At 40.8% G+C, this 13,621-nt stretch overlaps 2 protein-coding genes across 3 annotated transcripts; both read left to right on the top strand.

The window, feature by feature from the left end:
- Window positions 1-242: 242 nt before the first annotated feature.
- lum (lumican) lies at window positions 243-4,246 on the top strand. Its single transcript, XM_047575558.1, has 3 exons — window positions 243-385; window positions 1,224-2,102; window positions 2,838-4,246. Exons 2-3 carry the CDS (start codon window positions 1,229-1,231, stop codon window positions 2,990-2,992), a joined length of 1,029 nt encoding a protein of 342 aa, XP_047431514.1. The 5' UTR covers window positions 243-385; window positions 1,224-1,228; the 3' UTR covers window positions 2,993-4,246.
- A 3,993-nt stretch (window positions 4,247-8,239) lies between these two features.
- On the top strand, window positions 8,240-13,458 carry kera (keratocan). Of its 2 annotated transcripts, none has more exons than XM_047576001.1 (3): window positions 8,240-8,530; window positions 11,520-12,395; window positions 12,518-13,458. In XM_047576001.1, the coding sequence occupies exons 2-3, from the start codon at window positions 11,534-11,536 to the stop codon at window positions 12,685-12,687; spliced, it is 1,032 nt and encodes a 343-aa protein (XP_047431957.1). In that variant the 5' UTR covers window positions 8,240-8,530; window positions 11,520-11,533; the 3' UTR covers window positions 12,688-13,458. The 2 variants fall into 2 exon arrangements, with proteins under 2 accessions (XP_047431957.1, XP_047431958.1); XM_047576002.1 differs by lacking the exon at window positions 8,240-8,530 and adding an exon at window positions 10,444-10,576.
- The last annotated feature ends 163 nt before the right edge of the window (window positions 13,459-13,621 follow it).

Below are 13,621 nucleotides of genomic sequence, written 5' to 3'. Positions count from 1 at the left end.
AGATGCAGAGAGATCTGTTTGCTTTTAAATGTGATGCATGGGCACTTTTACTTTAGCACTGTTGTGGTGTAATATATCTGTTCCCTGTTGCACCTGCTCTCGGTAAGACAACAGCAATTTTGGATGATGCTCACCAACACTTTCATATCGATGACATCTTCAGTTTATATGACTCCGGTTTGTTGAAGAAGCCTCCCATCCTCCCCCTCCTCTCCTCCACTCCCCTTTCCCTCTGTTTCCATCTACCCCTATTTTCTCTCTCTTTCTTTCTCCTCCCCCTCTCTACTTCGTTCCCTGTATTTTTCTCCAGAGACTTCCAGTTTTTGAACACTGTTCTTACCTACTGGCCCTCCACCCCACACACACTGAAGAGAGAGAAGCACAGGTAAGCTTGCGTTTGGAGGCATGGATTTGCGATTTCCTGTTTGATTATTCCTCTTTATTTCTGTTTTCCGGATGGGATTACCAAGGGAGGCTGCTGGGCTTTTAGGCACTGGCTGGTGCTGCAACACAGAAGTCAAAAATACCAGTGCATGGAACAAAAAATAAGTGGTTAAAGTTTGGTGATTTGCATTTTGGTGTGCTAGCCTACATGCATGTGTGAATTTACACCAACTTTTTCGTGAATGTTTCACATATTTTGGTGACTGTAGGCATTGGAAAATAATCAGTTTCTCTTGGACCTAGAGTCTGCCTGCATTTTTCATGGGTCTGGAATTAATCACACTGGTTTTGCATTGTCTGCAGGTTTGATATTTGCACAGCCAAACTAACATTCGCACAAGATTTATTTCCTTGATGCATAGTTTTTAAACCCTTAAAGGGAAGAGAAAACTCTTTTTTAAAATGCTTAATAGTTAATATGCTTTGAAAACGTTCATGCATGCCCCTAACATCTGCATTGTGTTATTGCCCACGTTGCTGTTTTGTGTCAAACGTATCAAGCGGTTTTGGTTCAAGCTGTAGCTATAATGATGTGTCTCGACACAGATAATTGAAGGAATCTAGGACTCACTGGCCTCCGATAGGTTGACATGAACTCTTGACTGATTATGTAATACACTGGGGAGTGGGTGTGCCAGAAGGCCATTGTGTGTGCTGAATTTTGCTGAAAATGAGCTGAAACTGTTCAGGGATTTCAATGAAATACAATAATGAGTTTTGGTTTTAACCTTTTTTTTTATTCCCTGTCTTCCCTTCCTTTCTCTTTTTTTGATCCACAGGAGCCATGTTTCCTCTCCGTCTACCCTTCTTGGCTGCTTTGGTCAGCTTGGGCCTCTGTCAGTATTATGACTATGACTACCAGCCTGGCCCCATGCTGGGGCCATCAGGGCCCAATTGTAATCAAGAGTGTGAGTGCCCAATCAACTTCCCCAGCGCCATGTATTGTGACAACCGCAAGCTCAAGTTTGTCCCCATAGTCCCAACAGGAATCAAATACCTGTACCTCCAGAACAACCTGATTGAGGAGATCAAGGCAGGAGTGTTTGATAATGTCACTGCTGAGTTGCGCTGGTTGGTACTTGACAACAATCAGATCACCAATGCTAAGATAGCAAAGGGCACCATAGACAAACTCACAGGGCTGGAGAAGCTCTTCTTCAGCCACAACAACCTCACAGAGCCGGTCATCCCTCCCTCAAAGTCCCTTGATGAGCTGAAGTTCATGCACAACAAGTTGTCCAAGTTTCCTTCTGGACTCTTAACTGACAAGGAGAATTTGACCTCCATCCACCTTCAATTCAACGAGCTAACATCTGAGGCCATCTCGGGGGCTTTCAAAGGGCCAAAGAAGCTGCTGTCACTGGATGTGAGCCACAACAAGCTGAAGAAGCTGCCAGCCGGAGTCCCAAGTTCACTGGAAATCCTGTACGCTGATTACAACGATATTGAAGGTGTTGGAGCCGGATACTTGAACAAGTTGCCTGCGCTTCAGTACCTGAGGATCTCCCACAACAAGCTGGTGGACGCCGGGATCCCTTCCGGGGCGTTCAACGCATCATCGCTGGTGGAGCTGGACCTGTCGTTCAACAAACTGAAGTCCATCCCTGAGATCAACGAGAAGCTGGAGCAGCTCTACCTTCAGGCCAATGAGATCAACAGTGAGTGGCAATGTTTACTTATTCATGTTTTAGGAAGCTCCCTGAAAGGTCTTGTTTAATCCAGAACAACTTATTTGGCTATTATCTTAAAGGTGCATTAGATACTATGCATCCAAGCCAGACTTAGCTGCAAGAGGGATTCAGATCATAAAGATGTATTTAGGTCGCTCAAAAGTGGGTATGGTTTCGCAAATATAAAACACAGAGTCAATGACTTGGGATATGGAGTCATATCATACTGCAGGACCGTTTGAACTTGATTGTTAGATCAGAGGGAAGGGTGATAAGGGTAATTAAATGAAGTAATTTGCACCTCTGTGACACACACAATGACACACATCACACAAACAACCCAGACACTGGCACTACTGAGGCCTGGTCCTGACTAGAAAATAAAGAGTTGGCTGCAGTCTCCAACCTCACCACTAGATGCCACTAAATTCTACACACTAGACCTTTAAATTAGGCATCATTTACATTCATATCTGCGACTCTAATAGCTTGAATACCCACAGAAGGACATTGCTACACTACGCTACCCTACTAGACTGTTCATCAGTAGAATAACATGAGATTAATGTTTAATGTGTGAGGGCTGCTCTTTAGCGCTACTAGTGGTCACAAATTACATACTGTTAACTTTCAACTTAAATGAAATTAATTTGGAGGATCGTAACCATTTTTTGTCCACTATTTTCTGTTCTGTAACATTTCCCTCTTTGTGATTATCTGTAGAGTTTGATCTGGCAAGTTTCTGCAAGTTCATTGGCCCCCTCAACTATTCACGCCTGAAGCATCTGCGCCTGGACGCCAACAACGTCACACACAGTGACATGCCGCCCGACTCTTCCAACTGCCTGCGCCAAGCTTCGGATATCATGTTTGAATAAGGACCACCATCTCCATGGCCGCCTTCTATACGAAATATCACATAATAATGTCACACCTTTCTTAGTACCTAAATGTCCTTGCACTTCTGACATGAGTACTGTGCAAATATGGGATATTTCTTATGTTGATCAGCACATACATGTTGGAAAAAAAAAAATCAAGCTGGATCAATTTTAAATGGAAGGCATAACAAGCTGTCACCTAGCTTTTTCCGGACATACTGTACCTTGCAAAATACACAATCAGACCTTAAACACGTTAAGCATCAGACAAGCATTCCACATTTCTTTTATAACATTTGAATTTATTAATGAATTTTTGTAATTGAAGAAACATGAAGACAACAAAAAATACATACAAGCTAAAATATATTAAAAAAAGCTAAATAATCAAAAGTAATATGAATAAAAATGTATTCATATGCTTTGATTAAATCACACACTTTAAACATTCCAAGGATGCATTTTATAATGTTGAACAAAGGCGCAATGGAGCAAACAATGGTTAGAGATCTCCACCGTCTTTTGTTGTGGTGTTGTTTTGTTGTCTGTTTTTTTTATATATATATATGTTCCTATATGTTCCGTATGACATAATAAAAGTACAATTATTAATCCATTGCTGTGCAAAGGACCAGCAACTAAGGACTGCATACTCAGAATTCAGTGTGTAAAGTCGGAAATTATGAACAAGTGTGAAATAGCAGCAGTATTAAACCTCTTAAATGAATAAAGATGATTTCAAGGAAAATATCAATGTTGTGAACTTGCTGATGTCGCCACTGACTGACATCTTAGGTTGATTTAATAAAGTCTCACCAACTTAGAAATGTATATTTTCTGTTTGGAAATACTCTTCTGTTGTTGGAACCATTAACTCTAAACCTGCTTGAGGTAACGTTCTCTCAAACCATCAGGATGATGTCTTCTAATAAATCAGTGTTGTCCGCTGTCATGCACATTGCTGATTTGTATACAACATTTTCATTACTTGCATGCACGTAACAGTGCCATTGTTTAATAATAAACTACAGCTTTTGCAGTTATGCTGCTTTCATTGTTATGCGGTTGTTTACTATGAATTATAAATGCTTCTTGCATTACTGGCATCACTTCAACTTGGAAAGATTGTCACGTGGATTTAGTGATTTGTTATGACTTTTTTTTTTGAGACCTTGGTCTCAAGGTGGCAACTGGGTTCTTGGATTTACTGTTAGAAAGCCAAACACAGTTAAATAAAATATGTTTCCAACATATTTTCGTACGATATCACTTTTTAAACCTGGTATAATTCATTTTGACACACATGGAAAATATAAAGTAGGACTGAATACTGCTACTCAATAGGAATGATTTTAAACTTTTATTTTAAACACTATATACTTAATAAGCTGTCCACGCCTTTTAACTAATGACTTGGTAGTTCAATAATACTTACTTATATTATATATAATAACTGTGGGTTGCACTAGTGTAATAAAACCCAAAGCTACCATGTTAAATCTGGTGTTGTACAAATTTACTGCAGAATCATATATTATAAATTAACATTTAGTGGTTTTCTGAAAATTGCAAACCCCTAAGGGAAGCTATTTGCTTGAGGAGTAGGCTGTGGCTTTTTTCCCCTGACAGCTTGGAACCATCCTCAACGAAAAGTGACATCATTTCTACTCTAAATCTTTGGAGCTGTACTCTTTGACAGGATATGCAAAAAAAAACACACATTCCTTTATTTACTCTCCAGTTCCTGTGAGTGAGTTTCAGAGATATTGTTCTCTCAAAGTTCTCAATGTTGCGGTCTCCGTCTGCATCTTGTTTTCCACTAGTGTCACTTTGCAACTCTCAAGTCATTAATTTAAAGTAGCTTCTGTACATCGGGGGCATGTCATCTATGATTCAGTGAAGCTGTGCAGGGTTAGACACGAGTTGTAATAGAATATATTTTCTGTATAAATCCTCCCATCCAGCTGTGTCAGATCAAAACCAAACCAACCTTTCAAAGAAGAAGAAGAAGAAGAAGTAGAAAGTGTTCTTGGTATAGTAATTGGAGGAGCTAGAGACATGTGTGTTTATATGTGCCAGATGGGAAGAAAACCATCAAACCAATGCATTCTTTTTACAGTATGTATCATGATGTTGAATAAACCAAATTAATTACTGGAGGATGTTTGGGATATTATATTTTTGGCTCAGTCCCATCTTTTTATCCATAAGAGATGCTTTAAGTCTGACTTTGTTAAGTGGAGAAAATACTGTTGCCCTTAATTTGTCTTTATTACATCTGTATTTTGTATCAGATTCATACTGTAGTCATCCAGTACTGTATCATGGACACATGAAGTCATCAGTTGGGTAATCATGACATCTTAACTGGATCAAATTGTGCCTTAATACCCAGAAAAAAAGAATCTGAAAGCTGTCAGAACATAAAACGTCTGCTTTTCATTATCTGTTCATGTTTTCCAAAGAATAACTAAAGTCCGTAAAACTCTAAAAGCCTCGCAGAAGTCTCTAAATGTACAACAGGTGATGTTTTCTCTCAGAACATTTACAACTGGACGGGATACTAAGAATTTTTTCTTTCGACAGACATTCATCGTCCTCAGTCAGATGATAATACATAAGGACTTGGTGATCCGTTTGACCTTTCCTCTTTGATTTTTAGTGGGAAAACCTCAACAACTACTGGATATGTTGCCTGTAAATTGGATAAATATGTGTACAGTGCCCAGAGGCTTAAGTTTATTGACTGTAGAGATTCCTTAGCTTTAAATTTAACAAAACCAGCAAGTCAAGATTAATACTTGACAGAGAATGAATCATGGTGATTTTAGGGATCCCTTTACTTTACTCTGACAGGCCAGAATTTCTATTTGGTGCCTGCAAGTTGACATGCAGATAGGTTGTTGCTACGGTATACTATAATAATAATGCTCTTGCCTTCACTCTAGCGCATAGGTCTTCAACAGGGGGTCCTAAATTTAAATGTATTTAAATACACATTAACATGTATACAATATATTTGGACAAATGGAGGCAGATAACGTTATCTTTCCATTCAACCAGAGCGCCACCCTAGACCTGTCAATCAAATCATCATGTACACAATAGGCCTTGCCCCTATCGCTGCTGAACCAATCACGAGGCCAGATATCACAGACTGACTCTGTCAGGTTCCCCGCATTTGGTCAAGAGCCTATTCCGTCCCCAAGTGAAATCCCAGATGCACGCTGCAATATAAGCAGAAGAGAAGATAACAGTGTAGCTCGCTCCCATCAGCCAACTACTTTGTCACTTGAACAAAAAATAGAAATAATTATGAATGCAGAATGATAATAATAATGTATATTTAATATAGGACACACATATATATAGGAGGTCCCTACTTAATCTTTCCACCAGTTGGCTCTAGTGTTCTTATATGGCATATGACAACAAATACAGATGATATCTCTGACCGAACCGACAGCAAAAATATGTTTCTTCTAAAGTGATTCATAGTACAACTTCCCTTTACATCCTTTTAAATGTCTCTCATTATGTACAACTGTCTAAACACTGTGTCTGGGCGTGTGCTAATATTATCTTATCACTTCTCCGTACAGAATCAATGGCGCTTTTGAAAGCGCTGTACGCTAACTGTAAAAACACCACTAATCCTCGCTGATATAAGCCATATGTGTCTGGAACAGCTTGTTTCTTCTTAGTATTGTATTAGTTGAGAGTGTCTTATTAAATCAGGCACTACTTCAATACTGTAGGTTGGTTGATTGTACGTGGCATTTAAAGTTATTATGTCAACTGATTCCAGATGTCCCATTTGAGTCCTGCTAGGTGTTTGCAATTAGATCCAGATGTAAAAGTTGGTTATTGTTAAATTCGGACCCACTCACTCTACTCTAGTGTGTCGATCTGTTACGTGTCATCCAGTGCTGGAATCCTTCAACTGCTGTTGCTCAAGTAAACCTGATAGGAGGTGAAACAATTAGCGCCGTGCTCTCTGTCGCCACATAACAACACTCAATATTGTTTTACCGGCTTTTTCACATTTCACATGTTTTTGTACAGACATTTGCACCAATTCCCAATCTAAGATAATTTCCTCTTCTTCCTCTCGCGTTGCCCTTATTTAAATCCTGAGTAGAGCTCCTGCTGCCAGTGTCTAGACAATAAAGTCCTTTATAAAGCCTTAAGCCTCACATCTTCCTACTTGAGACAGTAAGTGAAAGTATAATCAGCTGTTTCAGGCCGGCGGCCCAACTCCAAAGTACATTATTCGGTCCAGACCGTCTCCAGCTGTTCGGCCTCTTTATCTCAGATCTTCTTTATATTCTGTGTACATCATCACCCTGATCAGATGTCCCGATCCCCAGTCATTTCACACTTTGTAGTTCTCTCCTGATTCTTCAGGGTCTGTTCCCCTACTTCCTTTTTGCTTCAACTGCTCTTAAACCAATCTTTTGATCTCTCTGTTTGTCTTTTTCTCACCCTCAGCTGAGACAAGTGTCGGCCTCGTGGCGGCACTTGAAGGGAAGTCAGGGGATTACCAAAGCAATTAGAATCATTCATCCTGAAACTACAAATATCTGTGCCATGACTCCATCCTGTAGTGATTAAGTCTGAATCAAAGTGGTGGAATGACCTACTGACAGACAGACTGACACAGAAAAATAAAGCTAACGTGGCAAAAAAGCAATGAGAAGAAACAGACCGGCCTACTGTTTGTCCTTGTATTTGGATGCATGTGCCTGTGGATAAATATTTGCTAACATCAAACAAGATATTCCTTTTTATTTTTTTTTAAATAACAGTTTTCCATGACTTTCTTTACTTCCAAATAAGCGGTTAACTTTAATTGTGCTCTGAGGTTCCTGTTCTACCACAAAACAAAGCTCTGTGTTGTGAAGTCGTTCATGGCATGGACGCCGTGTATAAAGTCTCCACAGTAACGTCACTGAGTAATATACCATCACTGATAGGGAAAAACTACAAAAGTGAGACTTGGGTTGTTAAAAGAGGGAATTTTCCCTGTAAAAGATTGGGTGTGCGTGTCTGGGAGGGGAGCAAAACCCCTCTAAGCTCCACTCTTACCTCACCTGACAGCCTAGTAAACACACCCCAAGGCCTGTGAGGTGAAATGAGCCATAAACTGGTTGTGCACCCATCCCCCAGAGTGATGGGTGAAGAGCAAACCCTCCACGGAAGACCAAATGGTTAAGATGGGTGGGGTGACAGCAGTTTAACCCTCAACAGTGCAGGGATGACTTCAGCTTCCAAAAAAGACAAGACAAAATGAAAAGGCAAGAGAAAAAAAAAAATCTGCTGGGCTGGCAAAAAGTAGGCAACACAAACTCTGAAAGGACATCCCAACTCGCACACAATCGTCCTCCCACCAACAACACATGCTCCATCCCCTTGGTTCTACCGGTGTCCAAGGTACGACTGTGGGGGAATCAAACCAACAACGGTACAAGTGAGTACGGGAACCCAGACCTTCACCTGGCTGATGCAGACCATTCACACCAGCTGGAGAAAAAGGTAAAGATGATTTTCTTTTGTAATAAATCTGAAGAGATGTAGAGAGAGGAGGGATGAAAGGTTTTGGACAAAGGTGCGGTACATTTTACAGATGGTCTGCATCTGATTGGATTGATCTTCACCTTTGATGTGCTTCCACTTTGCAAGATTCTGTTTCAAGAATTGCAGGAAATGTGTACTAGCGATGAAACAATATGTGAGATGTAGATAACTTATAGCAGTTTAGTTTCTAATCAAGATAGATGAAAACTTCTGCAGTTTTCTACACTTTCACACCTTGAAAATAATGACCTAAGAAAAAAACAATGTGTTTTTTTTCCCCCAAACAAAAGTCAGTTTCGCTGCCAAACCTTCTTTTTCCACACACTAATTGCCGTTAAACACGGTTACTTCCTCAGCTCTGGTTGCAATAATCCATTCTAACTCTGTTTCATACCATGAATTTGGATTTCAGCAAAGCCATCAGCTGGAAACCCTCCCATAAAAACCCATGCATTGCAAACGCAATAATTAACATAGCTGGCTCTGACACAAAGCCCCTGGCAGGAAATTTGAATTATCATATTCCTCTGCATGTGTTTCTCCTTAGTCTGTCAAGCAGATTGTACCCAACATTTGTTTTCAGTAAATATAATTTCCATTTTGCAGAAATCTGTGAAGCCCTGACTCATCATTTTGGGCAGCTTGGATACTTTTGTGAATGTCACACATAATATTAACTGTTGTTTCTCAATGAGCAATGGAGCTGCTGTGTGTTTGTACAAGCAAACTATTTCTGGTAAATTGCAGCCAGACCATGTCTCTACCCTAAATCAGTAGACAGTTTGACTATGATTGATTGATCATCCCCAAATGGATTAGATTGATTATTGCGGTAAAAAAAAAAAAAGAGAGACAAATTGTCATTGTACTTACTGGCTGTATAATTCCCTAAAGTCAATAACGTGTGGATGTTTAATTGATCATACCAGATTACAAACATGTGTAAAGGAGCGACCACTATACGCAGATGCACCCTGGCTAACACCGGAGGAGCTCTAATGGGCTTGCCTGGCTGACCATGGATAAGTGTTGCCCCTATCCTCACAAGTCAACTGGGATTATCGTGTTGCATTCAAGCCTTTGCCGTCATCACTGGAAACGAGCCCAATCTCATGCTGGCATGCCAAAGGGTCACTTGTCCTGTCCTGTCATTAGCTACCTGCTGCTTCAAAAAAAAAACTATTTGCGTGGCCAACCTCCAGTAAAATCTCCTCGGCTTAAGGCTGACCTCCCGCCCATAACACCATTACTTCTCATGGCTGCAGACAATGTTTTGGCTTAAGTAGAGTGCGTCATCTTTCAGCTTGACGCCCTGGTAGTATTGCCAAACAACGTGCCCTCCCTTTTAACAATTTAACCAAATCCTTGCAATTTACCAGAAAACATATATTAATTCATTCTCTACACTTAAGCTCTCTATTGGGCACACGGTTCTCATGAAGGTTACTTAAAAATAACCACGGCACCTGGTCGTCATTGACTTCACAGCTTGAAATTCCTGCATATTTTTCAGTCAGTTACTGCCGGTCTACTCCACCCAAAAGTAAAACAGGGGTGTAACCTGCTGCAAGCCTATTTGAAAGCTGTGTACTTTTTATTGATCCCACATTCCATCCCGTGTTGCGAACACGGTGGGACAGATTAATTAGTCCTGATCACACAGTGGACGATAGAGGCACAAAATTAGCACAAAGGTTGGCAAAAGGACTCATTAAGGATATACATGTGGAAGTCAGTAAACAAAGCACAGGTGGACTTGCATTACCCTCTTTCTAAGTGGGACATGGCTTAGCACACTATACACCTACTAAGGATTACGACCCTTGATCCTGGAAGAGTCTGATTGGTCAAGAGAAGCTTTGGTGTCATCCTGATTGACAGGTTGGCACATGATGAATGAAAGAGCTAGTGGTACAAATACAGCCCAGTGAGAAGCACATCCTTAGCATTTGCAGCTCTGCTAGTGAGGAAGGACATCACAAAAGGAAACCTAGAGAGCTAAAGGTAAGGTGGACCACTGTAAGGCACTGTTAATTCTAAATGACAGGGTTGATAGTTGGTAGATGTTTGTCTGTCAGCTTTAGTAATTGTGTTTTAACTTTGCGGAGGCATGATTTTCCATTTCTACTGTTTTCACCGCATGCTGTACACCAGCTTCTGGTCAGAAAGCCTTTGTAGAGTGAGAATCCAGGGGCACATGTCTGAAAGGAGGTGATCCGCCTTTGTCTTTGAAGTGCGCTCATCTATGCAAGAGCATGGCCTACCCAAATGAGTTCCAGACAAACATGGAGCACATCAAGAATTTAAACAAGCACCAGATGGCGGCTGAAAGGAATCAAGTGGAGGCGCAAGAGATGCCTGGATAGAAGATGGCAGATTTTTTTCATTCCTCGTTCGTTTTGTTTTCGCATTTCTGTTACGCAGCTTCCATTGTATTGCTCCTTCTGCATCCATGTCACTTTTGAACCCATATGTGGTTAGTCAGAAAAAGACAGTTCAACATGTGCAGTATTTCAGTTGAAATGTGTTTATGCGTGCACATAAGTTTATTTGCATGCATCATTGTATCATTTGCAGAAAGCAAGCGGCTGCACCAATCAGTGTGCATTCAAAACTGGCGTACAGCCAAGTCTTCAGGTTTAAGGTTGTTCTAATGAGCTTGACCTCTCATGGTGAAGCAATGTAATGACCCAGGAAGAGCAGGGTACCTTGCAATATTGGCAGCTGCCACAGGAAAAGAATGATAGCGGCATTAGTGGTAGAGTCTGTGACACACCGGTGGTGACTAATTTAGGCACAACTTGCATCTTTGAATACTTAATCGGGTGATTCAATTGTACCATTAAACACACACAGATGAAGTGGATGTATCTTTAGGGTTACCCACAACGTATATTGGCTGTCTAGTTTTTCCACTAACATTGTTTTTCCTCTCTTTCCAACTAAGGTTGATCAAACAAAATGGCTCTTCTCCTCAACATTCTCTGCGTCTTTTTCCTGGTTGGGATAGGTCTCAGCCAGGACATGCCATATGAGGAATTTCTGGCCCAGGTTCAAGCTTGTCCTAAAGAGTGTCACTGTCCCCCAAACTTTCCTCGTGCTGTCTACTGTGACAATAAAGCCCTGAAGAGCATCCCCAAAATCCCTCCACACACGTGGTACCTCTATCTGCAGAACAATCTGATCGAGGTGCTGTCGGCAGATGCCCTGCAGAATGCCACACAACTGCGCTGGCTGAACCTTAACCGCAACAAAATCACAAGCGAAGGAGTGGAGCAAGGTGCCCTGAACGCGATGCCTCACCTAGTGCACCTATACATGGATGACAACCTCTTGTCTTCTGTGCCATCCCCCCTGCCTGCCACACTGGAACATCTACGTCTCTCCCGCAATCGCATCTCCAAGATTCCCGCTGGTGTATTCGTTGGTTTGGATAAGCTTAACCTTCTGGACCTCCAAGGGAACAAGCTGATGGATGATGCTGTGACTGAAGTGAGCCTAAAGGGTCTGAACAACTTGGTGCAGATCAATCTAGCTAAGAACCAGCTAAGTAACATGCCTCTCGGTCTCCCACAAACCACCACCCAGCTTTTCCTCGATGGCAACAATATTGAGAAGATCCCAGCTGACTACTTCAAAGGTTTGCCAAAAGTGGCATTTCTGAGGCTCAACCACAACAAACTTGGCAGCAGCGGAGTTCCCAACAATGTGTTCAATGTCTCCAGCATTTTGGATTTGCAGCTGTCCCACAACCAGCTGACTGAGGTGCCCCTCATTTCCTCAGGGCTTGAACACCTTCACCTCGACCACAACAAGATCACAAGTAAGTTCTTGAACTGTAGATGCATGAAGGGAATCTGTCTTTCATGCATGTACGGAACCAGACTGTTTGTCAGAATGGTGACAACAATACCATAACCTACCTTATCCTTCTTCTCTTCACAGGTGTAAGTGGCTCCAATGTCTGTCCTTTCCCCGTCGATGCGGTGGATGATTCAGTCAACGAAAGTGTCCCTCGTCTGCGTTACCTCCGCCTGGATGGCAACGAAATAAAGCCACCCATTCCCAGAGATGTCATCATGTGCTTCCGCCTCCTCAGATCTATCGTCATCTAAATAGAAACAAATAAACAGCATTTTGTATGCCAATTCTATTTTCCCAAAACTGCCGACTTGACTTGGATGCTGTTCTGGTAAATGGAACCTGTGACGCCATACATATTTGCATGTATGTGAAATCTTGAACACTTGTTAGCATCAACTGATTTTATGGTTGAACCTTTGAAACCTCTTTATTTCTGCGAGATACAAAAGAAAGTATTGGGAAGTGGTGGGTTTAAAGCTTTAAGCGGCCACTGTTGCCGCTATTTGTGCCTTAAGTTGGTATAAACATCTGCATGTAAAATTCTGAACCAAATGTTTTTACAGTTGAGCATACGAAAAGAGAGAATGTACTCATGGCATGTGGAAAACTTTGATGACTCACTGTTGTGCTTCTTTCAGCAGGGAGCAAAGCTTTGAAGTAAAACTTTTATTTTTTAGTGTTACTTTTACTATTTTTTATATTTGTAGGCTTGAAGCCAAATGAAATGTCTTGTGTTTTAGAGCTGTAGTTTTATTATCTTTAAAAGGTTACTCTAATCTACTAATAGTCATATTTACTGTAGGTAATTTATTTTTATTTAATACTGGGAGGAAAATAAGTAGAATCCTGTGAAGTTTCTGGCCTACATTCATTCTTCAGTGTTTTGTGTACAAGAAATGTAATAACCCTTTTTTTTATGCCAACCCACTTTTTAATCCAGGTCATTATTTTTCTGATAACTGGAGCATGAAATTTCTTTTTAATTGTTTGTTTGAAATTTGAATAAAACTTCAAAGAATGAACTTAATTGTGCCTAATTGTGTCACTGAACTTCACACTTCCAGCACTTGGCATGAATTAACACAATATCATTATTCATTTCAAATATGATACAAGTAGATTTTGACATGGCTAACAAAATAAAACCCTTTGCACGTCCATTTTTAAGGGGTTTTACTGTGTAAA

This window comes from Mugil cephalus, chromosome 22, assembly GCF_022458985.1.
Source record: "Mugil cephalus isolate CIBA_MC_2020 chromosome 22, CIBA_Mcephalus_1.1, whole genome shotgun sequence".
Lineage (NCBI taxonomy): Eukaryota > Metazoa > Chordata > Actinopteri > Mugiliformes > Mugilidae > Mugil > Mugil cephalus.
Note: the sequence above shows the minus strand (reverse complement) of the source record. Positions and strands in the feature narration are given on the sequence as shown.